The sequence below is a fragment of the Tachypleus tridentatus genome, chromosome 7 (assembly GCF_004210375.1).
Source record: "Tachypleus tridentatus isolate NWPU-2018 chromosome 7, ASM421037v1, whole genome shotgun sequence".
Taxonomy (NCBI): Eukaryota; Metazoa; Arthropoda; class Merostomata; order Xiphosura; family Limulidae; genus Tachypleus; species Tachypleus tridentatus.
This window is the reverse complement of record NC_134831.1, coordinates 34,375,157-34,401,201: the sequence shown is the minus strand read 5'-3', so window position 1 is coordinate 34,401,201 and position 26,045 is coordinate 34,375,157. Positions and strand designations below refer to the sequence as shown.

The 26,045-nt window shown below is 31.0% G+C and overlaps 1 protein-coding gene across 4 annotated transcripts in view; it reads right to left on the bottom strand.

The window, feature by feature from the left end:
• Positions 1–26,045, bottom strand: part of IntS10 (integrator complex subunit 10) — a 58,772-nt gene that overhangs the window by 21,011 nt on the left and 11,716 nt on the right. For 3 of the 4 annotated variants that reach the window (XM_076511041.1, XM_076511042.1, XM_076511044.1), the window contains 12 exons: positions 21,780–21,924; positions 15,555–15,837; positions 11,715–11,793; positions 10,199–10,277; positions 9,496–9,529; positions 8,344–8,473; positions 7,152–7,234; positions 6,129–6,197; positions 4,901–4,954; positions 4,368–4,482; positions 3,605–3,684; positions 853–1,018 (listed from right to left, as the gene is read on the bottom strand). In XM_076511041.1, coding sequence (XP_076367156.1) covers positions 853–1,018; positions 3,605–3,684; positions 4,368–4,482; positions 4,901–4,954; positions 6,129–6,197; positions 7,152–7,234; positions 8,344–8,473; positions 9,496–9,529; positions 10,199–10,277; positions 11,715–11,793; positions 15,555–15,837; positions 21,780–21,924 — 1,317 coding nt within the window. The remainder of the gene's footprint in view (positions 1–852; positions 1,019–3,604; positions 3,685–4,367; positions 4,483–4,900; positions 4,955–6,128; positions 6,198–7,151; positions 7,235–8,343; positions 8,474–9,495; positions 9,530–10,198; positions 10,278–11,714; positions 11,794–15,554; positions 15,838–21,779; positions 21,925–26,045) is intronic. The other variant, XM_076511043.1, reaches the window with a different exon arrangement.

Here is a 26,045-nt window from a genome sequence, read left to right as displayed (position 1 = left end):
GGACATGGCAATCACAATAAAAATGGGTAAATCTACCATTTTTGTTTGTCAATTTAAGGGATCTGTAGAAAAGCATGTTTGTACCAAATCTCACGTAAATTGGACAAAATACTGACCAAAAACTCCTAAATTAGGATTTGTTTTGCGAGAATTAAAAAGACTCAAATTAAGTAAATCCAAGTTTTTGTATGTCTGTCTGATGGCCACATGAACATTTATATTTGTGCTAATTTTCATCTTCAATGGTATAAATATAATGGCACAGGAGTCTAAAATATACTTTTTGGGCTGTTTTACTTTTGCCTCTTTAAAAAGGTTTAAATAAAAAAGTGTAAAAAAATGCCTGTGTAAACAGTACCTCAGAATAGCCCTATTAAGTCACAAGTCAGTTGGCCAAGAAATGACAAAACGGTGGAGGATAGAAAACATTTGGAAGAAAGAAAGAAAATATAATAGAAAAACAGTACATCTCTCTCTGCACAAACAAATGTATATTTGGAAACTGGTGCAACGTTTCAGTGTTTAACTCAGTAGAAAGCAATTACAAGCTGAAGAACTGTTTTGCTCTTTGCTCAGATTTAACATATACTAAAGTAACTACTGTTATTTTGTTTTTACTCTTATGTCAGAATATGGGTAATAACAGCCACATGTGATTGTTAATGTTTAGGTACAACTTTAAATACTTTCATTGTTTTCTACAAAGAATTTTATCTGTAAATGGGAGATATAAGCAACACTGGCTTTAAACTAAGTTTGTACAGAATTATCTAAAAGCATATTTCACTAATAGATTAGTTGTGAAGACTTTTCTTTCAGCTGAACCTTGTTAGTACTAGCAGAAAAGAATACTGATGACATAGTTGAAGAACAAACTGTAACAGAAACTCCCCTGTTTTCTAATAATATTGACAATATGAAGAAAAAGCTTTTCTTCTTGTGGCCAATCAAATTGCGAAAGAACTATCATGTGACCAAGAGCCATGTCATTCTGGGCAGGAGATAAAATTGTCTTTTCCTAAAAAAAAAAAGAAAAGAAAAACAAACATTTATAAGCCTAACAAAGTTCATTAAAAAAAAAAAAGTTGGTTTCTAAACAAGAGAAGGTGTGTAAAACCCATGGTACTGAGTTTTGTAAACATAATGGCACCAGTTAAGACTAAATAACCCATACCCTTCGGTTTCATGTATTAAACTCTCCAAAATCACTAATATTGAAGAAGATAAAGTAATTTACACTAAAAATATTAATAATCAATACTATATACTGTCACTAAAACTTTTAAGTTCAGTCTGAATATTCAAAGACTAAGAAAACTACATCTGAAACTACAGCAACTTTTAATTTCTTTGTTTTTCACAAAAATAAGCCGAATAATGAAACAATTTCACTCAAAATTATGTACAGTTTAATCTAACATAGTTAAATGTATAACTTCATAAATAGATTAATGAATCATGTTGCTGATTCATCAGCAAATAAATAACTGCAAAATGTCCAGGTTCTTTCAAATTTATTTTGACCTAATTTAATCTTTCTAATCAAATTAAACTGAAATTGTTGACCATAGCCCAATCTTGAAAAGCTTTGTAAACATCCTGTTTATCAGCAATATGCTTGTGAACATAATATTATTAAATTTTACACAACTTTGAAAGCTTTCTGTGTACCTTGTTTATCAACAATAAACTTACAAAAATATTACTAAACAAAACAACTTTACCTTAAATTTATAAACAATAAATACAGAACTAATCACACCAACATTTTATGGTGACTAAATGCTAGAATTCTTTTAAACAAATATAAAAGGACTACATTTAGTAATATTATCACACACACCATCTAGAACATCTCTGAAACTGTTAAAAGTATGTTGAAAACACTAACACATTATATCAAACTTACATTTTCTATCTTATACCTTTTCCTACAAACATGATCTGTTGACTCGTAGTTCACGTTGCATCACAAAATCTTTTGTTACCAGCTCTCTATAACAGTTTGTCAATAAAAACAAACATAACAGTGTCTCCACTGTATATCTTGAACCTTGCAAGGCAATATGGACGTGCACTTTTGCTCATTACCAAAACTCTTGATTAATGTTAACAACAGTTAGGTGAAGTATACAAAGTATATAGCTGATACGATATTAAGTTTATCCTTATTGGAAACCCATTGTACAGGACCAGAAAACAATCTCCAGTAGTAAATTATTAGCATTACCTTATAGTAAAGTGAAATAAACTCTCACCAACAAACTTGGTAATTACCAATGAGAAAGATAACATCAAGGTTAAAAAGTTACTTGAACACATACACACATTTGCAGTTTATTTACATTTATTTATATTTAATTTTTTTTAGTTTTATTAACCTTTGAACTATGTTTAACTAATATTTGTGCCATTATAAATTGTAAATCACTTGGGGAATATGTAGCTTACATGTATGCTTTATAAAAACTTTATATATGTTATTACTGTTATTTATTTTACTTAGTCCAACCCTAATTAACCTAAAGAGATTCCTATTTTTACCTGTTAGTTAATTTTTAATAATAAATAAAGAATAAACATGAAAAACAAAAAATAAAATACTTATCCAATTATTTTTCCATTTTTTTGATGACTACTGATGACACTTAACCCTATTTTTTATATTAATGGTAGCTGTGTATTAAATAATACACCAAAATGTAGAGTAACAACTGGCAAAATCCAAACAATTTCTTCTAACAATCACAACTGTTCTGGCTTTCTAGCTATGCATCCAAGGTAGCCACTGTGACTCCCTTTGGAACCACAGTTGAATTAGAAGTGAAATTAACTATTCTGTGTTTACAGCACAATATTAAACAATACATCAATTGACAGATGAAATCCATGACTTTTTTATTGGTTATAAGTAATATATAATTAAAACATAAGCAAGAACTGTTAACAAATCCTGAGGGAGAGAAAGTGACAGATGGATGTGGCAGGAGGGGTCTGATTTTCCATTCGATAGCTCTGTAACCAAACTACATTGAGGGCTATAAAAGGTAGAGTTTGTCTGAGCAATGACAATTTTATAGTGAATAATTTACATTTAATTTCACAGTTTCTGGGTGAGAGTAAAGAGGAGAAGACACCTAGAGAAAATGTATCTTATGTGTCACAGTAGGGGAAATCCAGAATTTTTTTAAATATTGCATAATAAAGTCAAACTTAAATAATATTAAAATGTGAATTATTATCTGGTATTTCATGCTTTACTAACTAGTATAATATAAACAAAATGTAGTTTAATAATATTTTAAAAGTTGTGCATTAAAATCTTGTGTCACATGCAGTGAAGGATATATGGAGTGACAGGGTTAAATAAGAATGTGAAACATTCACCCCAAAAACTGATTAATAATAACTAGACTCAATACTCCAGAAGTTCTCTTCGGACAAAACTAAGAGAAAATCCTCACCTTAAAATATGATTATTAACTTCACAATATTGTGGAAGTTCTCTCAAATTAAGATTAAAAATACTCACCCTGAATCATAAAATTAATAACTTCACACAATACTATAGAAGTTCCTTTTTTAAACAAGGTAAATAACTCACCCTGAAACATGTAATTAATAACTTCACACAATACTGTAGAAGTTCCCCTCTCTCAAAACTCAGATAACTCAAATGTCTTCCTAAAAAATTAAAATTAAATTACTTTCAATGAAATGACTAACAACTTCAGAAAGCAATATTACCAAAATTACACATTTAAGTGATTAATAAATAAAAGAAAACATTACCAAAAAAATGTTTCTAAAGTCAATTGCTATTGTTACATTGTGGAATCTTATGCTGCTTTTCTTGTTTCCTTGCAGTTTTGTTTTCATAAAAGCACAACCATGATGAATGTATTAAGTAGATCTAAGCTTCGGGTCTCTGGCAATACATGTGATTTAGAGGGCAGACATTATAATATGAGAATATCCTATAAACATGTACAAGTATTTAATTTACAGAGACTGACACTTGATATAGGAAAATGTACAAAAAGCACATGACATTCCAATGAATACTTTGAACTTTTCATTAACAGAGAGGAGAATGAATAATACATAACAATGACATACATTAAGGAGATAAACTGATGTAAACTTGTAGGATGTACAGCTTTTAAAATGTATCCCACCTTTACAGTGTTTCAGTGAAAAATGAAGCATACTTCACTAGATTTTTGCAACTCGTGTTTAAAAGCAATTACTTTTTATTGTATAGGTTACTTTAAAAAATAAAACATAATTCACTTAATTTTCCTGACTCATGTTAAGAAACAATTACTTTCTTTTGTATTGGTTATCTTAAGAATAAAACAATTCACCTGATTTTCCTGACTGGTGTTTAGAGAGAGAGAAACTTTCTGTTGTATGGGCTACTGAGTGTCCACTGGCTATTGGCAAGGAACTCACAACATCCAGTAATCTTTCACAAGCCATCTATACACAAGATATAATGTGTCAAGAGTAGACTATGATATATACAATATAGTATGTTATCATCCAGTTGTATCACATATGTTGGAACTCCATTGCATTCCTAGTCATTAAACTAAAACTGTTTAATATAAAATAGACAGGCTTTGTTCTCATAAGATTCTGATTGGAGTTTTTATTCATCTTTCCTAGATGATAACAAGTCATGTCCTCCAAGTCACCTTTTGGAGGATCAAACTTATAATTTCAATAAAGAAAAACAGAATACAAACAAGTGAAAGAAGTGTTCCTATGAAATGTAACAATATTATGTAAAAAATTAAAAAAAAGAAGCAGGATTTTGATTTGCATGAGTTAAAACAAAACTGTGCAAGTAAGGTGAAAATAACAAAAAGTAACCTAAAAATATCAACAAACTTACTGAAAATTTTCCAAGTATATAGTAACAGCTGGCCAGTTGGAGATTGGCTTTACCCTATGCAAAAATTTATAAAATATAGAAAAATGTGAATAACAATTACATAATAATAGAAGTACATTTTGAAATACTCTGCTGTTATGTTACATATCACAATCAAATTATTCTCAGTTTAATACCTAGCTCAACCTTACTTTTACACTGATTAAACAATGCATGTGGTTCATATAGTTTTGAAACCAACTTTAATTTCCAGATATTTGATATAAAATATGGTTTTTGAAGCAAATTTCAAAATTACCAAAGACCTATTAGAAATTAACTTTCTAATATATTTTTATATTAGAATTTTCCAGTCTGTTATCTTTTAAACTTTATAAATATTTATTCTATAGTGTAAAGTTTAAATCAGTCAAAATGTTTGCTACAATTTAAACATTTGTAATGTATTTTTATTTGTTTATAAACAATTATTTAGAACTACATTCTTTAAGACATCTTTTCAGTTGTTAGCATTGAGCAAAAGAATCATCATATCATTAAAATCTGTGACATACTATAAATTAACATCATTTTAAAACAAACAATGTTGATGTACAACTAGAAACTTCCAAGTGTCTCTGTACTGTAGCACAAATTAAAGAGGCACTCAGAGTACATATCTCCACCATGCAGCATTAATCATATCTGGCCCTCAAAAATACAAAAATGTTACCATATTTCCATCTTAATGAATGGAGATTGACCATTTTTAGTAGAACAATGACGAATAATATTAAACATATCAAACATGTTTCATAAAAATCCAGTCATTTTTGACTGAGTTATAGTACAAAATTAGTGTGAAAAATCAGTCCTCATGCTAACAGAGGGATTTATTAAATTTTTGTAACCTTGCTGTGACTTTCACCTACCAAAAAACTATCCTCTTCTAAGTTTGGTCACAGTCTACATTTATATCAATTTTTGTCCAACTCCATTCACCATTTCTGAGGAATCTTACTGAGAAATACATAGAGGTGAAAAAATAACCTCTGTCACCTTCAATAGCAAAGGTAACTAGTGTGTGTATGTTATAATAATTGTTCATTAAGAAGTAATGTGCACTTATAATGAATCAAAGCTTTTATACACAGGCAGTTCAACAGTAACAACTTTACAATTTCTATTATTCTTGCTTCAATATATTAATACTGGATACTAATTTCGTTATTTCTTCTGAATAAGTTACCTTCTGGAAATCATGGTCACTGGTTCTCTGGATACGGAGAAGCTGGCTGATAGCATCTTGGTGCATGCCCTTAACAAATTAAACAAAAATACTGTCTTAAAAAATAACTCCAAAAAATAAAATCTTAAACATCTCTGTCTTTCCAGAAAGATTAACTTGTGCAGAAAAAGTTTTAGTGCTCACATTATTTTGAGTTAATCTATAGGTTCTCTAAAATATGCAGTGACCTCTAAGCACTTCAATAACCAATCTTAAATAGTTTTGCATCAAACTACAAGGACTTTTAACTTTCATTTTTACTTATAGTTAATTGATAATTTCGAATTTTGAAAAATTTTACATATTGTTTCTAGAAAGTCCTACAATATCCTAGATGTACAATATCCTAAATGTAGCTCTAGCATTTACATGTACATATATGTTTACAAAACATATGGTCATGTACAGTTTGGTGAATTTCAATTACAAATTTCTTAGAAAAGGTATATATATTGCACTAAACAAACTTGATTACTTTTACCCTTGTTTTTTGTACTTGAACATCCAATGATGTAAACACATCTTTCACATCCACGTGAAATGAGAAGTATAATTTAACAAAATAAAATATTTACTTGTCCAAAATTCCTAAAAAGCACTTTTACCATCATAAAAAAAGAATTAATTATATATATATATATATATATATATATATATATATATCTTATTGATACATGCATTCATCCCAAAATCAAAGTACTTAATTTTATTATCAACAGAGGCAGAATTTCTATGTTGCTGGCACATGCAACCTTTCTAATTACCAAATTAATTTTTGTTATAATCAGAGACAGAACTTCTATATTATTGGTACACACAATGTTCCAAGCTTATTTAATTTTGGTGTTAACAGTATCCGAGTTTCTACATTGTAAAACACTCAATAAAGAATAAAGATATTTATGTTATGGCTGCTTAATCAACTAGTGCAAATATTCTATTACAAGTATCTCCATTACTTCTAGACATAACAAATTAACTTACCTGGTAAATCAAGGAATCAATATTAAGAGCTTGAAACCAAGGCCAGGTGTCTAAGCAAAGATGATTTGAAAGACGTCCAAGTTCTGAAATATTTTATGGTACAGAAATCTTTAAATGGTTTTCAACTTCAAATTTAAGATTTATTTATTAAGTTAAAGACTATATTATCTCATTTATTAAAAAAATAATTTTTTATATCCTTGAGATACACTTTTTTATGGGTATTGGATAAATGACAGAGCATGAACTAAACAACTAGTTTTTTTGTGTGTGATTTGTAAGTAAAGACATTTCTTTCAGATTAGTTTTATTAACATTATTCTTTAAAACAATACATGTGTGTTTATCAACTGTATTTTTTTACATATGCAAAGATTCATGATAATGGGAAACCCACTTGAAATAAACATGTATTCTAATGACTGCTGGTTCAGGTATTAAAACGTTAATTAAATAAAGTATAGAACAACATTTTGACCTTCTTAGGTCATCTTCAGGTTAACAAAGATGTCCTAAGAATACATCTGCAAACATTATTTTGCACTGTTATCTTAGAATGTGGATTTAGGACTAATTTAATTTTCTAAGCAAACAAAACTTCAAGAAATTATGTTAAGATTACAGCCAAACATCACCAACTAATTAATGCCTTTTGACAAATATAAGTTCTTGGTATTTTTAAGAATTTGATAAGGAGAAACCCACTTTAAGAGAAAGATGCTTCAATGGGTAAGGAAGAAAGCTTCATTACAAGTTTAGCATGGTAACAAATACACCACATTTTCCCCAGTAATATTTTGAAACATTGTATGTTTGTTTCTAACTTAAATCTGTAATAAAGTTTTCTTCATTACCTATTCACATCATCTACAAACTTTCTTGATAAACGTTTCAAGACAGTATATATTCCAAGTTATATAGAATTAGATTCATTTTTTTTTAGAAGTTAGACTGCTTTTATCAAAGGTCACTAACAACTTATCTTCGTAAATTATTGTAATCAAACTTGCATTTTTATCGTATTTAACTTCTTCATAAATTCCTTTACATCCAAATGCACGTGTGTATTGACTAAAAAGATTCTATTTAACAGGCAATAACCAAAAAATTAAAATACTTTTCTACTAAAAACTAATGGCATTAAAATTTTAAACAATTATATAAATATTCAGATGCTGAATAACAAAGTTACCCTTTTCTAAGTAGTTGTTACTGTGAAGAAGTTCCCAGCACTTCAAGGATGTCACAAATGACTGAGTAAGTGCAATTTTGGTATCTGCTGATGCTTTTCTTCTCAGTGTTATTACTGGTATTTTAGTTATCTAAAAAGATAACAGATGATGTATAATTATTAATTACTGACACAATACAAAATGTCAAAATATATGTCTTTACACTGATAACAACTTATAAGCTTCAATACACAAGAGGTATTAAAAATTTTCAGATGACAAAAGAAAAGGTCACCAACACAGGTGATGGAATCACTTGGAATATAATTTACTGGACTATATTCATCCATAATAGCACACTATGTCTGTAGAAAACTTTGTCTATTTGTTTGTTTTGAATTTCACACAAAGATATAGTGTTATCCACCTCTAATTTAGCAGTGTGAGACTAGCGGGAAGGCAGCTAGTCATCACTACCCACTGCCAACTCTTGGGCTACTGTTTTACCAAGAAATAATGGAATTGACCATCACATTATAATTTCCCCACAGCTAAAAGGGTAAACATGTTTGGTACGACAAGGATTTGAGCCCACAACCCTCAGGTTATGAGTAGAACACCCTAACCACCTATCCATGCCTATCCCTGTAGGAAAATAATGGCTATGAGTGTGTGTATGTACATATATCTGGAGCACATAACTGTAAAATAATTAGATTTCTCTTTCAATAAACAATGCATTTAACCTGTGTTGATTATTGCGACCTAAATAAACATTTTCTGTAGCAGATATGTAAGCCCGTCATCATGAATATTGAAACAGATGTTATAAAAATACCAACAATTAATACTTCTAGAAATTTAAGCATCTCATTAATTGTACAACTTGTATTCTGGAATTAAATTTGTCTAGATATCCTCTGATAATGAGTGGAAGCAAAACAAATCACACCTTTACAACTGAAAAATATTTTTCAAATTCAGATAAATTTGTTTTTATACTTTTGGAGTATCAGAACCCTAATAATTAAAACACAAATAAACTGATACTTAATTCCACAGACTTGATTTTTATATTCAGTTATTTATTTGTTTTTCCATAACAATATAAAAACTCATGTTATCTAACAGTTAAAAAAAACATAGGGCAAAAAATATTAATATATTTTTACCTCATTTCCAAGTTTCCTTCTTTTTGATGAAGTCCTACACAACAACATTTATCAAAACTATAAATATATATTTGTGAACACAAGATGTAGTTATTTATTGCACTTTTATGATCAGTATGGACCATAGACCAGCTGTTTGTGTTTATATTTTTACTTTAACATATCTTTTTATTTAATGTCATCTGTTAAATAAATACAACTAGGTATATATTACTTGGGACAAATCTTTGTTAAAAGAAACCATTTCGACTTTATCATCTTTATTTCAGTAACAAAAATTTACAAACCAGCTCTAAAATTGTATTTTACAGCTTAGCCTGACATTCTCTAAAAATTAATCCTTAATATGTGCAGTTCGAATACACATACATAATATGTACTTAACTTCTGCTGTGAGGCTTTAAAGGTGTTATCATCAAATCAAATTACAGAATGAGTAAAACATTACTGAGGTAAGAATGTTAAACTGTTCTAACAAACCCTAAAGTTTGCAATACATATAAGCATGTTTAACAAAGTTATTCTACTGTGACTACTAAAAGAAAATCTGCAAGTTTATTGTATAAATACCTTCACATTTTATGCTTAAATAACCATCCAATCTAGTTGTACAGCTTCTTACCAGAAAAGAGTAACAATAATAAAACTCTAATAATACATTTATGTATTGAAGAATACTCTGACCTAAAAAAATTATACTTACGTGCTTTCAATATCTTGGCTTTTTCTGTGTTGTTCAAGTCCCTCTACAAGGACATAGTGGGGTTCTCCTTGATTTGAGCCTATTCAAAAAACATAGTTAGTAATAATCTGAAAGATATATATTTTTTTACCTACAATCAGTATAACTGTAAATTATTACCTTAAACATTGATGAAAGCGCACAAATTCATTTATTACACAAAAACTGATTGTTTAGTTTTAAACTAAGTGCTGAAGTTCAAATTAGTCACAAGTATGTTTTTGTTTGTGCAGCGGGCTAACAACCTGCTCACTTAAATACTTGTTGATTGCGGCCCTATGTTCCTAGATGGAATTTAATGGTGATAACTAACTAACTATGTTTGTGTTTAAGCACAAAATATGAAGTGGATTATCTGCAATGTCAAGGTATGAAACCATAATTTTATCATTATATAAGCTGTGGAGTTTACTGCACAGTCACTGATTTTAAAATAAAATGTAAAAATTCTGAAAATCCTTTATTATTTTGAAAGAAGTGAAGGTTTAACCAAATGTCATGTCAATTTTTTCAAAATATTAATGACCTTTTAAAATAAAGGCTGTCTATGTGTTATGTGACATAATTTTGAATATTTCATTCTTTCCAGTTTGAAATTTTTTCTTTAATGACAATGTAATTTCTATTTTAAAAAACACAAAAAACATTTTTTAATTGTTACAATTTTAAAATGCTAATAATTGTCTCTAAAAGAAATTTTATTACATTACATGAAATCTGTTTTAGTAAATCTTGTATATTCTTCTATTGTTATTTCTAAGTAAAATCTTTCTAATGTTGTATACAATCTTGCATGCATAAATAATGATTTATTAGGCAGTTGTATAACATACAATTTAGGTTGATTACAGCACATAATAGTTGCCAAAATACCCCTATTTCATATGATTGGCAACTTGCTCATTTTTCATCACATACTGATTTCTAAGAAATTTTCTATTAGAGTTTGAAGGCTCGTCCAACTGAGTTAATCAAGCAATATATCTTGAATAGTTATGAATAGTTTATTTTAATGGATGTTTAACTCAATGCAACTTTTAAATGAAACATTATTTTAGATAGCAATACTGTAACACTGAAGCATAAGCCTAACAATATTAGATTCTATCAAACATATGTGATAAATCAGGTTTATATACTTTCAACTTTCATCAATTAAAATTATAAAATTTACATCAACCAAGATGAGTTTGTTTAGTTTATTACCCTATAAATATGGAAAATTACAAGAGATTGATTCTGTCTTTAAAACATATGCCAACTTAGTGATCAGTGATGTCGAGAAACCCACTTGTTGAGAAATTTATATGCAAAAACGGCTCGTTTGGGTCTATGTAAAATATTTTCTCAACCCAAACGAGCCGTTTTTGCATATAAATATGCCAACTTAAAACAAATTTAGTAAGTTCCTAAGATACAAATCAATGAGTTATAATACTTGCATGTGCTTTAAACAGACAAACATATAAATATATACCTTGGTTTCTTGTTGGATTGACATGAGTTCCAAAGTGACACAAACAATGCAAAAATAGTACCACTGTGCAGAAGAAAACCTGATTATAAAAATACATGCTGTCAGTATAAATGGATTTAAAAATATCACCAAAATTCACATTATGAGTCATGCAGAAAATTTTAAAACATTCCGAAAAAAGCTACTCAAAGTACCATCCGAGTAGTTTTGAACTGATAGACTAAAGAAGGGTAGCCTAATAACACCACCCACTGACAATTTTTCAGCTATTTTTATCTGATTGAATAGTTGGATTTATCTGTCACTCTTATAGCCCACAAACAGACCTAAAATGTGTGGAAACAAGATGCAAATCACAAACCATTGGATCCACAGTATAGACATGTTAACCACGAGTCCACATTCAGTCCAAAAAATTGAAAAATCACCATTTCCCATATATATCTAATACTTACCTCATCCAAAATGGGTCTGCAAACTTGTATTAATGCTTTCTTTCAGTCTTTTAATGTATTAATATGTAAATTGGTTTCATCCAAACACAACACAGAAATGGTATTTTTTATTTAAAAATTACACAGTTAACAGCATCTATGATCTACAGTTACTTTGACAAAACAAACCTGTTAATGTTTAAACTAATACCTAGTTTTAAAAATATTATTTCGAACAACATTTAAATTTAATATAATTTTCTAAGATCTTACATTTTTAAGCATTAAATTCAGACTCAAGAAGAGTAAACATTAATACAGCAACATGAAAAACTAGACTGAAACATTCTTTACACATTTTAAAAAACTTGACCAATAACTATAAATCTTACTAGCTCATAATTTTTATGTAAACCAAAAAAAACAGTTGGCTAATGTATTTAGTGTTTACCAGAAAATTTACAAACTACTTTAAAATATTGTTTTAAAGAAAGTTAGCTTGTAAGGAAATGCAGGCCATGTTTTTTACTTTAACTCACATACATATAAAATACTTTGAAATATTAAACCATGCACGTCTTCTGGACTATTGATCTATTTAACAATAGGTGGACAAAAACAATTTATAAGCATAAAAAAAAAGTCTTACTAATGGTGAAGCATACTACATGGTCCTAGCAACATCAGCCACATTTGGCAATATCTATTCACCATTCATACACTTGATCTCTACCTATGTCCTGTGACCTGCTGACATCATTTTCATGACATTTAATCCCCGTTTTTTTATCTTTGTAATGATATATAGGAGATTTGTACTCCTCAGTTCTGGTTATACCTAAAGAAGACACACTACTGTTCTATCAAAATATACAGTATTTTCTATCACCAATAAAACATTTCTTGATGCTTACAAATCCTTGTTTGCCTACCTATTATTATAGATTTATTACATAAAAAATGTAGATAAAGAAGCAGGTAACATAAAAATATTCAATTAACATTTGCATGCATTGGGTTCAGTTCTTACAGTTACTTAACTGAGCTCAAGGTCATAAAATGTAGTTTTATACTTGATAAGTGTATAATTACAATAAGGATACAATAATGCTTAATTTAATAATTGAATACAAATTCAATAAAACCCTTGTAAGGCAAAACTGCATGGGACCAAGTAAAATTTCCAACTTAAGCAGGTTTTCTGGCTTAGACATAGTGAACATGCATTTTCTTAATTACACTGCACAACAATTTTTTTGAAAAGTTTTGCTTCCTGAAAAGTTTCTGCTGATTGTGAGAGGTCCCTGGTGGGTATGCATTTTGTAGTTTTTGTTTTGCTTCATCACGTAGGAACTCTGAGAAATAGTTAACTGCTTACAGGAAATAATGTATTTAAATGCATTTATGTTTCTAATATGCTATTAAGTTCAACATAATTAAAAGTGTTTTGCTCCTGATTTTCATTTGTATTCAATGTCCAGCACATCACGTTGCAGTGTCCAACAGTAGCATTGATGGATTCCAGTTGCCCTGATATCGTAGCAATGTCCTGACAAAACTGAAGATTTCGATGAAACAGTATGTGATGGGCAAATTTGGATGTGATTTTTATGATCAGCAGCCAAAAATTTATAAGGAAAACCCAACAGTGTTCAAAAGCAAAAACTTTGTTAAAATTTTTGAGTGGAACATTTTACTTGCTTCACTCAAGGGAAGTAAGACATTTGTGAATACAGATATTATACTGTTTTTGCTATATTTATTAGAATAAGAATAGAAATAAACATACAAAATACACACAAGTACATAAAATCTTAAATCAAATTTATTTGAAGAAAGTGTCCAATTTCAATTGTTTCATTCTTTTTAATGGACTTTCTCATGCAGTTAAAAGAGAAAGCTAATTCTATGGCCTTTTTATGAAGTTTATTTTCCCCCTTCATTTCTGCATACAATTTGATAGCATTAATATAGCTTAACACTTGGGATGAAGTAGGAATTTCTATTTCCTCACCATCTTTTCCAATTTCTTCATTTTCTGAATCTCTCACACTGTTACCATCTTGCAATTCTATTATAGATTTTAAAACAATTTGATCAGTTTCTGTTAAAACATTCTTGTCAATGTTCACAAAACTCTCCACATTCACAGAATCATCTGCATCAATCTTCTCAATCAGAGTTTGGATTTCACTAGAATCGTCATAATAAACAACTTCTCCACAATCTCTGTCATTATCAAGAATAAATCAACAGTTTTGAAAGCACTTTATTATACATTCCTCTTTTATGCATATGATTGAATGACTTAAAAATGCAATTGCATCTAACACATCAATTTTCACAATCATTTCAGATGCCTCTTACAGTCGTCCATGTTTGCAATAATATGCTAAAGCATTAATTTTCTGTATTTCAATTTTATACACTGTATAATTCCATTATCTAGTGGCTGTAGAACTGATGTTGTACATGGAGGCAGAAAGACTAGACACACATTTGAAAGTTGAACTTTTGGGTGACAAGTTGCATTATCTATGAAAAGTAGAATATTCCTAGTTTCTTGTTTTAATTTCTTCAAAAATTCCTCAAATATAGCACTTGCCATCCACGCTTTATTATTCGCTTTTCATTCCACAGGAAATTGATTCTTCCTTAAATTTTTTGAAACAGCATGGATTTTCACTTTTACCTAATACCCATGGTAAATTTTTCCTAAATTTTAAAATTAGGGAAGATAAGAATTTATTTTTTTCATGAGAATTACTTAAAAGAGTAGAATTTTGCACTTCAAAGACAAGTATATTTCTCAGTGATGTCGAGAAACCCACTTGTTGAGAAATTTATATGCAAAAACGGCTCGTTTGGGTTGAGAAAATATTTTACATAGAAGAGCGAACAACGTTTCAACCTCCTATGTAAAATATTTTCTCAACCCAAACGAGCCGTTTTTGCATACAAAAGTATATTTCTACAAATCATGAATCTAATTTAACTGCAAAAATAATGATAGCAGAAAAAAGAATATAATATATTTAACCAATACTTACTGTAAGAAAATGTCTGAGAACTTATTAATATTTATTTTAAGAAATTATTAATTAAATAAGAAATTAATATTTAGTCAAAAACACCTTTTTTCCACCTTACTCAGGTTCTAATCCTACTTGTTAATAGATGAGGTTGGTAAAAGATTGTTTTCTGTCAGCATTATGCAGGTTCTGCCACATAGAGGGCCTTTTATAAGAGAAATCCTTAAGATTATGCTGCAAAATTTTGATATTTTCAGCTTGTACAGGTTTCTGTCCTAAGTATTTTCTGGCTTAGACAGGTTTTACTGTATTTATAACTCATATAAATAATCATATATACACAAACAAATTTGAATACATATAACTTGTGACACCTGTTTACTGTTAAGGGAATTTGTATCATCAACACTGTGTCCTATCCTTCCAGCTGTAGCTTCGCATATCTCACTACTAGCGAGGACGGGATTTCTCCTATGGACAAAAGACATGATCTGTTGCCAAAGGCTATCACTGTTGTGGGGGGTTTCTGAGCACTCTGCAAACATTTCGACTAATTCCCAGCCCAGTTTACGACCAGCAGCATGTAGGAGAGAAAACAAGTGTGTCCACGGTTGTTCAATAGATCCTTCTTTGCCGAGGTCCCCAGATCGTGATCCACTACAGTAATTCAGGAAAATATCAAATAGCTAAATATTTCTTTGTATTAAAATACCCTAAAGCCAATTACATTAGTTAAAGTAGAGGTCTGCAGTCAGACCTTCACATATGTGGTACATCCACTTATAATAAAAATAATAGTTTTTTTCTATAAAACAGGGCTCAAAATTAACAACTGCCCAATGTCCTGGGGCATGTAAATGTTACCTGTGGGTAACAATCCTTGCTATGTCTTTTTCATGAGCTAGCAAGTAATATTTTACATATAAGTAATTGTTTTATTGGTCATTTATGACAGATATTTGCCAGTAATAGGAGATGACAGCCTGTAATGAAACTGAAAGTCAGGCAAACAAGCCACAATTTCTATCATTAGACATCCTCCCCCTGCCACACCAGAAACACATGTTGTAACATGTAGATTACAAGATCTGTGTGTAAACTAAATTGAACAGCCTTGTTTGGTAGTTTCTGTGTGCCAATGACATCACCTTCAGGTTACAGAGTGTCAGGGCCAGCAATTTTTGTAAACAGACACCCTTCCTCTGATATCTGGCTGTCTCCATATAATTTACATAGCCCAATAAGTTTGTGTGTCCAATAAATGGAACAGCCACTCTTGTCATCTGTAGTTAGTGTGTGGTTTTACCATAGAATATGGCTTTGTTGAAATATTTCACAAAGTAAAGGAAATCTGATGATGAGAGTTAAGAATTGAATACAGAAAGTGATATTACTAAAGACAATAGTTGTATAATATGAAAAGACCTCTGTAGAAAAAGCAACAGTACTGAGAAGAATAAAAAAGTCGAGGAAAAAGCAGGGACAGTGACTCCTAAGTGCAGGCAAGTAAATATTTCACAAAGGTTACCCTCAGGGCAAGTAGTCAAAAACGTTAATTGTTTGAATAAGATGGGCAGACTATGTTTCATGGAGTTTTGGTGCACACCTTTTTTTTGAAAGAGTAAATAATAATTATAATAATACATAACATACACATAAACTATTTGATTTAGAATTCTACTGGCAAGCAAATAATTCAGAAATTGAAAAACTATATAAAAATTGTTTCTGGTATGGAGTAAGGTGTTGTAGGCTCATTTGAAACAATATCACTGCGGTCATTCAAGGTCACGTCCTTCAGAAATTTTAATAAAATATGTCACAAATCAAGAATATCAATGGCATAAAAACTTACATTGCATATACACAGAAAATAACCTGGAAAATGCAGCCATTGACACATTTCCTGTCATCTCATGTGAACGATGACTTTCATCTGGGAAATGTTCATCATATAATCTGGCAACAGTTTCAGTACTCTGAATACAACAGAACCATGTTAAAGAGTTCAACTGACTGAGATGACTTTGGAACAGTTGTAGTAGAATGAAGGAAGACCAGATGAGTAAAGGATGTAACAGGTATAAATATGCTTATAAGCTACAAAGCTATTTCAGCTTTTACCTCCATCATGACTTTACAGCCAAAATCATGGTAGTAATAAATGAAATACTTTTGAAACACAGAATTGTCTTTGGTTTCCTATTTAATTATGGAGTTTCATCAAGTGCAAAATTTCTCATTCTTTAGGCTACTTCATCAATATTGTTTGAATATTAAAAAACTGCAGGACCAAATTGGTTATTGGAATTTATCTAAAAGCCTAAATTCAAGAAAGGAAACTATTACTCTGGTCAAAATATGCAAATAAATCTTTAAAAAATAAAAAGAAGATTCTTCTTCAGCTGCTGTCTACTTTTAGTTGGGCCTCACTTTTAATGTCTTTCAATCCTGTACCCATTTCATCCTTGTCATTCCTAAATGTTTGGTCTTCCTTCTTCTCAGTCAGCTGCCATATTGTTACCATTTTACTTTCTTTTATCTAGATGCTGGTTGGTTGGTTTGGTGTTTTATGGCACAAAGCAGCTAGGCTATCTGAGCCAAACATCTGGTAAAAAGTTAAAATTAAAGTAAATTCAGTAAAATTCATAAAAGGGAATTAAGGTAAAACAAAGTTTAAAAACATAAATAGCATTAAAACCAATGTATACACCAATCTACAGTGGTAAGAGGAAAATTACAGAAATACAAGTTATAAAGGACTTTCTGTAGCATATTTATAATTATCATAACTCGCCAGGAAGACTAACAGGTAAGTTCAAAAACCACCGTCAGTCATATGAAGTTGGCCTTTCCAGTCCTGGTTCCTAAGTTATTTGACATTATGGCCATTTTCAGAAAGTAATAAAAGTGTGTTAAAAGACTTAATTAAAATTTTGCTACAACTTGTCAGAATGACTGACGGGTAGTTCAAACAGCAGCTTTAGTCACCTGAAGATGACCTTTCCAGTACTTGTTTCTAGTTATTTGAAGTTACGGCCATTTTCTAATTTCAAATTGAACTAGATGGACTTTAATTCTTAAAAGGGAATCCCATTAAAAAAGTCTAACATACAAATTAAATAACTTAAATAGCATTAAAAAGATTAATAACCTCTAAAAAAAATAAAAACATTTCCCAGGTAGCCAGTGTCACCATCACCAATAACACTGTCTAACATTATGGATAAACCTTGGGACAGAACGTGTTTAAAATGGTGTCGATGTTGAAAATCATAATGACAGTAAAACGTGGCTTACTGTGATCTGAGTGTTACACAGACAACACACTGATGCATCAGTCTAATTAGAACTTCCTCTTTTCAACCCTTACGGAAGCAAGATGGCCAAAGTCCAATATAGGGTTTTATTTGGAAAAGCTTGTTGTCACGTTCCCCATTCCAAGTCGACTGCCAACTGGCACGAAGCTGAGCCTTAAATACAGTACCATAGTCCACGTGTGGAACGGGCACAGCAGTGACAGTGCCAAAGCAAATAGATTTAGCTGCAGTATCAGCTAGCTCGTTCCCACGAATACTATCATGGCCCAGTATCCAGAAAAACTGGATAGAAGTAGATGTTAAAGAGAAATGCTCCAGTCAGTTTTGAATATCAGCAAGAACAGGATGTAAACTAACAAAGAGATTCCAGGGCCAGTTGAGAACTAAGTGAGTTTGTATGAATAGTGCTCTTTGAGTACTGCTTAACTTCTACATGATCCATGGCAAGAGAAATGGCATACAGTTCAGCAGTGAACCTAGAAACTGTAGAGGGGGTTTCTGTGCACAACCACCAAAACACAACAAACCATGTCAGAGCTCACATAGTCTCCTGATTTTGATCCATCTGTATAAATAGGAATGGAAGGTTGTTTTGAAAGATGTTCAGCAAATAACAGACAGTATTTCCAATTGGGAGTGTCTGCTTTTCTCATATGACTTAAAGTTAGGTATTTGGGGACTGTAAGAAGCCATGGTGGGATGGGCTAACTAGTGGATAAAGCAATGTTATCAAAGGACAGACTCAATTCATTCAACTGTGCCTGGATACAAAGGCCAAAAGGAGCAATGGAAGATCCTCTGTTCTAAAAAAGTATGGCCCATTGAGGAAGAAAAACACAAGACCAGGTGGGATGCTTTGGTAAGGAATGAAGTTTCGAAGTACATAGTAAAGACACTTGCAAAAGGTAAAGGTGCAAAGAAGGTTCATGAGACTCTACGTATAAGCTCTGAACTGGGGAAGTGCAAAAAGCCCCAGTGCAGAGCCAAAGTCCTTGACGATGAGTGGAGTCCAGTGTCTTTAAGGGCAAGGTCCTGGCAGAGCCATAAACCAATGATCCATAGTCGACTTTCAATCGAATAAGAGCACAATACATCTTTAGCATAGAACATCGATCTGCTCCCCAAGTGGTGGAAGAGAGAGCACGGAGTATGTTCAGTACTCTCATACATTTGACCTGCAGCTGCTTAATGCGTTGTATAAAAGTCAGCTTATGGTCAAAGATAAGCCCCAAGAACTCTGTCTCAGGGACCACAGGCAGCACAACTGCACTGATACAGAGTTCAGGATGAGGGTGAATACCCTGTTGGCAGTAAAAGTGCATGCAAATGCTTTTAAAGGGAGGGAAGTTAAAGCCATTTGCTGTGGTCCATTTCAGTAAATGATTGAAAGCAGTCTGTATCTGCCGCTAAATATACTTTATGTTTGATGACTGACATGAGATATGAAAGTCCTCAATATAGAGCCCGTTTGCAACAGTAAGAGGGAGTTGTTCAGTGATGGCATTAATCTTTCTCCTGAAAAGTGTGACACTCAAAACACAGACCTGAGAGCAACCATTCAAGGATAACATCAAGGTCTGATTGATCATGGGTCTCTACAGGCAACAGGTAGAGAGGACAAACAGTGATGGTATAACAACCCAAGGAAACACGAATGGCTATGGCCTCCAAACATGTGTCGAATTGAAAAAACAGGGTGAGCACATACTGATCAACCAAAAGTGACACTCCTCCATGCACTCGTTCATCACACAGCCTGTCATTTCTGTACAAAGAAAACTGCCGAAAAGATGACTGTATAGGCAGGTTTAAGAAATGTTTCCTTTAAGGAAAGACATACAGAATGGTAGGAAGCAATCAGTGTTTTGATGTCATCCAGATTAGAATGTAAAACTGGACAGTTCCATTATATCAAGTTGGCCATTTTTGTTTATGTGTAGGCAAATTTAGTGGAGAACCTTTCTGTTTAAGACCACATCTTTTTTCTTTACTGTCTTTATTCGAAAGAGATCTATTAACCTCCATGGATCCTGCCCTGGGTTGATTGGGAAGGTCTTTGTTGTTAGTGGATGATTCAAGCAACTGAAAATGTGATAGAATGATCGTTTTGCATGTTGGGGTGGGAGAAAATGCCCATACCCAGAACCAAAGGAAGTGGATCTTGGGATTTGCTGGAATGAATGTCAGGGTATTTGGTTATCCCTAGCCCAGGTGGATTAGCCCACTGACCCAAGCGGAGCCACCCCAAGGCCACCTGTCTGCAGGAATTCAAGGCCAAATTAGCATGTTATGGTTGGACCCCTCAACCACTAGGATCATCTCCTCTTCATGGGTCACAACACATGGTAAAGACATGTTTAGATCCCAGAGAAGGTACACTGTACGAATAAAACCTTCCCTGGGAGATGCCTTCATCACATACAGGACTCCACACCATTGGTTCAATTCCATTCTGTCCATCTCCGTCCGTCTCTCTCTCCGTCCGTCTCCGCGTGTGTACATACTTGTCAATGTCCTCGGTATATTTTCCCATCTACAGTTACTTTTCTATTTTTCAACAATAATTAAACATTACTTTTGTTTCAAACATTTTATCAATCTAATCTAACTACTTTACATATTTTTGTATTTAAATCACAATAATTTTAATGTATATTGATAGCATGTTATCATTATCTACCTTCATACAACCTTACCCAACTTAGATCAAGACTTCTATTACTCCAATCTAGTTTCGTAAATACTTTTTGTAACATTGAAATAAGCATTTTAAAAGATTTTGTATTTCTCTGTATACTTCCTTACCTAATTTATAAGCATACAAGTATAAGGAGACTGAAATGTTACAAACTATATCAGCTAGGCAGCCTGGTCTGGGATGTGGATGATTTTTAAGTATCTGATATACCTAGCAATTACATTACTATAAAATTCTACTCGGCTTGTTTTCCAATGGCAAAATCTTTAGAATTGGAAATGTTGAATGCTCATGTGTAAATAATTATTGATATTTTGTTAAGCAATAGATGTCACTATGTTTGACGTTTTTTTTCTGTTATTTGAAGTTTCGTGTTCCATTGACATATTTCTGTAAACACTCAACTCAAACACAGCAAAGGAAAATGTTTTTATCATTTTCAGGGCTAAATATAAAAAGAAAGAGTAATGTTTTCAATATATATACACACACACACGCATGTGTATCAAAATGACTGTTTTTTCTTTGTTACAGAACTTTAGAATAAGATATTTAAGTAACAAGTTAAGTTGCAAACTTACCTTTTAGCAGTCTTGCCATCAATGTCTTGCTCCTGACTACTGTAACAGCCATAGAACTCCACAGACTTTTGCAAGAGACGATACATTTGTTTAGTAGGAATTTGGATGTCTTTATTATGAAGTATCAATGGTATGACATCATAAACTAAAAAAAGAAATAACAATTAAATTAAAAATATATATTAAAGTCATCCTTCAAAAATCAAATTACAAAACAATGTTATTTCTTTGATATATGAATAAACATTATATAATTCTCATCATTACTTATGAAATAAAATTCTTCCAAAATTTTTTAAATTAATATAAATTTAACTGTTGACACAATCAATAAAACAGAGCTTTTAGTAATTCAGTTAAAAAATAATCCATAACAGGTCAAAATTCATTTTACAGGAGATACTGAAATATTAAATACTGGCTAAAATCAGAAGAATGCATTTAATTAAATCTTAAGCAAAACTTACGTGGAAGAAATTCCGTGTTTATAATAACAATTAATGACTTTCTGAGTACAAGCATCATTATTACCCTTGTATATTCCCTGGAGAAAACTTTAATAAAAGATAGAACAGAATTTATATTATCAAATGTAAAGCAAGTACAGTACTAACTGTTCTAGGTCACTTGTGGTACTTGGAATACCATGCCTTATCTGAAGATTATAATTATGTCTGGGGTGCAACATTTCAACTGCATTTGTAACAATATTCAGTAAAAGATCAAGAAGTCAATCATGGATCACACATTTTAATAAAATTCTTCAGACTATTCAATGTGCATGGACACCAACTTCCAGAAGTACATTCATATTGACCAAAAAGAATTTAATAGATATGTCATCAAATGAGACTGCCGATTTCCAGATTCTTCAATCACCATTTTATGAAAACAGCTTTTTATTGGGAAGTGTGGCTGAAAACTTATGAACTTATCATTAGTTGGTCTTGGTCAACTTCAAGTTCATTATCTTGTCACTGGTTGGTACAACAAGGTATGTCCAAATATACTGCAATGGATTTTTTTTTGGCCAAAAAGATTCTTTCGTAACAGTATCTTTCAATATGGATAACAAGGAAAACTATCTAGGAAGCACATTTCAAGCATTTTTGAAGGCTCAATTTTACATTATTCATATAATAAATTTAACTGTGTTGAAGATAAACCTAGCAAAGGTAAGTTTCATCACCCAAGTGATGGAAACAATCAAAGCAAAAGTTAACGCATAACGATTTTTCACAAATATTGCCTAAAACCAGTAGATACCAATTTCTATGGTTAAAGTTCATCTTGAATCATTCAAAGTTTTGCATCTAAGTAAAAGGTCTTATATAATGAAGAAAAAACATTTGGTTTCTTAAAGTTTCAACTGGTTATCTTTTTTCATTCATTTTGGTTAGTTCATACTTCCTGCCTTTAACACTTATTCTAAAACTATTTGATTTTGTAATATGGTCAGCTGCTCACGTTTTTTTAGCATTAGTTCACACATTATGTTACATTAGTATGCACATTAATACACACATTATGTAAACTCTCAGTATTATTTTCAAAACACTTTTCTTACTTTTGAATAATTCACTAATTCCACATGTAATTTTTAGGAGAAATTTGTATTTCAAGTTGCTATTTTATTTAATCAAAATATTTCATACCTTCTGTTGGCTGCACTAGCTTGAACGGTCAATAGATTGGGAATATTTGTTTACATTCAGTTAACCATCAATATAATTCACATAATTACTAGCAATGCAATGAGTAAAAATGCTTTTCCTTGCAAGTTTTTATTTGAATAATCTCTGTTTCATGCTCAATTTCAGCAGACACTTTCATTGCATCATATTATGAATTTAACTGCATTTTGTTGTTTATTTCTGAAATCACTGCTTTTCAATAAACTTGAGGCAATTTCTGCACTCTTCATAACTTCTAGCTTAATGAAATGCTTTCTTACACTACAATTTTACAATTTGTGCTTTATCCAGAAAGAGAAATTAATTTTTAACAAAGTTACAACACATCAGGTTTACTGCTTGAATTTCATATATCTTTAATTCCAGATTAACAATCTATAGCTACATTTACCTGATGCATAACTATTATATTCAATTACTGGGTGATCTTTAAACATCTTTAAACTTAGTTATTATTTCCAGTTCACCCACAGATACTTGAATAATATTAAATTCCCTTTTGCAAAAAAAAAGTTTAAATAAATTTAAATTTTTAATATTTTGGCCTTAAAATTAATAAAAAAAGATGCTTCAAACACAGTGGGAAAAAAATTAATCAGACTTGGAAATATAAATTTTGATTTTTTTCAGCCACTAGCAACAGAGTAAAACTACCAAAAAAAATTAAGTCTTATCCATTTTATAAGAATGTTAAAAGAGAAGTTATATTTTTATGGAATGTGAGTCATACAAAAACCTGTATCGAACAGTGGTAATTTTTAACTCCAAAATCAGAGCTTAATGATGTTTAAGCTGGAATATCTTTTAAAGCCTACTGTTGTTCTAAATGTGGGCCTGGATATCATTCAGAGCTTATTATTGTACTAAATGAGGACTGAGATATCATTCCAAGCCTACTATTGTTCTAAACATGGGCTGGGATATCATTTATAGCCTGCTATTGTTATAAATGCTCTGATATGAGATTTTCCCGTTTCTATTAAGAACAGTGATGATTCCTTTATTAAAAGTATTTAGTCTTGGACTGTTTAACAATTTAGCATCACAAAATTCCTTCTTTGGAAGAAATGTGGATATAACCTACATCCAGAAACCAACCAATCATGGCATTATAAACTATTAAATGAAATGAAATTTACTGTTTATGAAATAAGTAACTGTTAATGGGTTGGAGTGGTATCACAGTTTATACATATTGTAATTCATCACTGCATTAACAAGTACAAGTCAATCACAGAAAATGGGACCAACTTTGTGTGTAGTGTTATACAGAGTATGTTGTTTTACTAGCATTTATGTCAGGATATTTTATTAACCTAGCAATAATAATGACGAGTCATGTACAACCAAATAAAAAAAATTAATATTTGACTGAAATAAAACAGAGAAATTAACATACAAACACAATAAAAAACCTGCAATGAAATGAAAATCTCTTTCTAAATGTATCACTGATTTCATTCTGCAAGATCATACCTCTCAAAAAGATGCAAAAGTTAGTATCTACATTATTAAAAATGTTAAGATAAAACTATATAAGATTAATCATTTCCTTTTCAAGTCCCTACTGTGTTCAGTCTGAGCAACAGGTAATTTCCATGCCAAGAATAAAATTTATTTATTTTAATTTTACAGTTTGGTATTTCATTTGACTATCTCTAGACCCTCTTAAATGAATATCAAGTGTTTCTTAAAATAAACAACTAAATTTTATCTCTTAACTATTCTCTACCCTAACACTAACAGCATACTTCATTTTCAGGTCTAGAGTAAAATTATCAATGTAAAGCTGACCAATATGACATGAATAATATTATTCTTACCTCTGGACTGACTGTTTAACACTACTTATCTTAATAGTTTCAACTATTAACCTTTAGACATCTGTTATCTTTATTGTTTAGCAGTAAAATGTATTCATTGAACAAGTATTAAATCACATTAGCAAACCACACTGGAAACAAAGTATTTCCCAACAGACCATGATATAAACAGTACATAATGGCATGATGAAGCATTGTAAGCATATTGTTTAGCTCTGAACTTGTGAAATTACAAACCTTTTGATTTACTGAATTTTTAAGTTGAACCAGGAAGTTTAATTTTTTTATGGAAAAAAATCTAACAATAAATAAAACTATATCTAAAAACAAGGATATGTAGCACTCATAATTTTAACACTCAAAGCCAATCTTCCCTAAGCCTTGTTAAGTATCAGAAATTTGAATGTCAAAGCCATTTATGCAGCTTTCAAATAAATATTTTAGAACATAAACAATACACCAGTTACTAGAACAGAATGTTGCAAAACTACTGCACTTAGCAAGCTTTTTAAGAAACTTATAACAGGTTTAAAAAAAATCCATTAGTTGTTTTGAAAACAGTAAATTTCTATCAAGTGAATAATCTCTCTGCCAAAACCAAAATTATAGTAGTCAGCATCACATAGGTAGAAAAAAACCTGCTCTTTCTATTGTTTATGGATATGTCCATCAGCAGTGTAATGTTGATTGTCAAACAGGTTCAAAAAGTCAGAAAGAATGGAGAAGAGCTTCTCTGGTGGGTCTTAAAA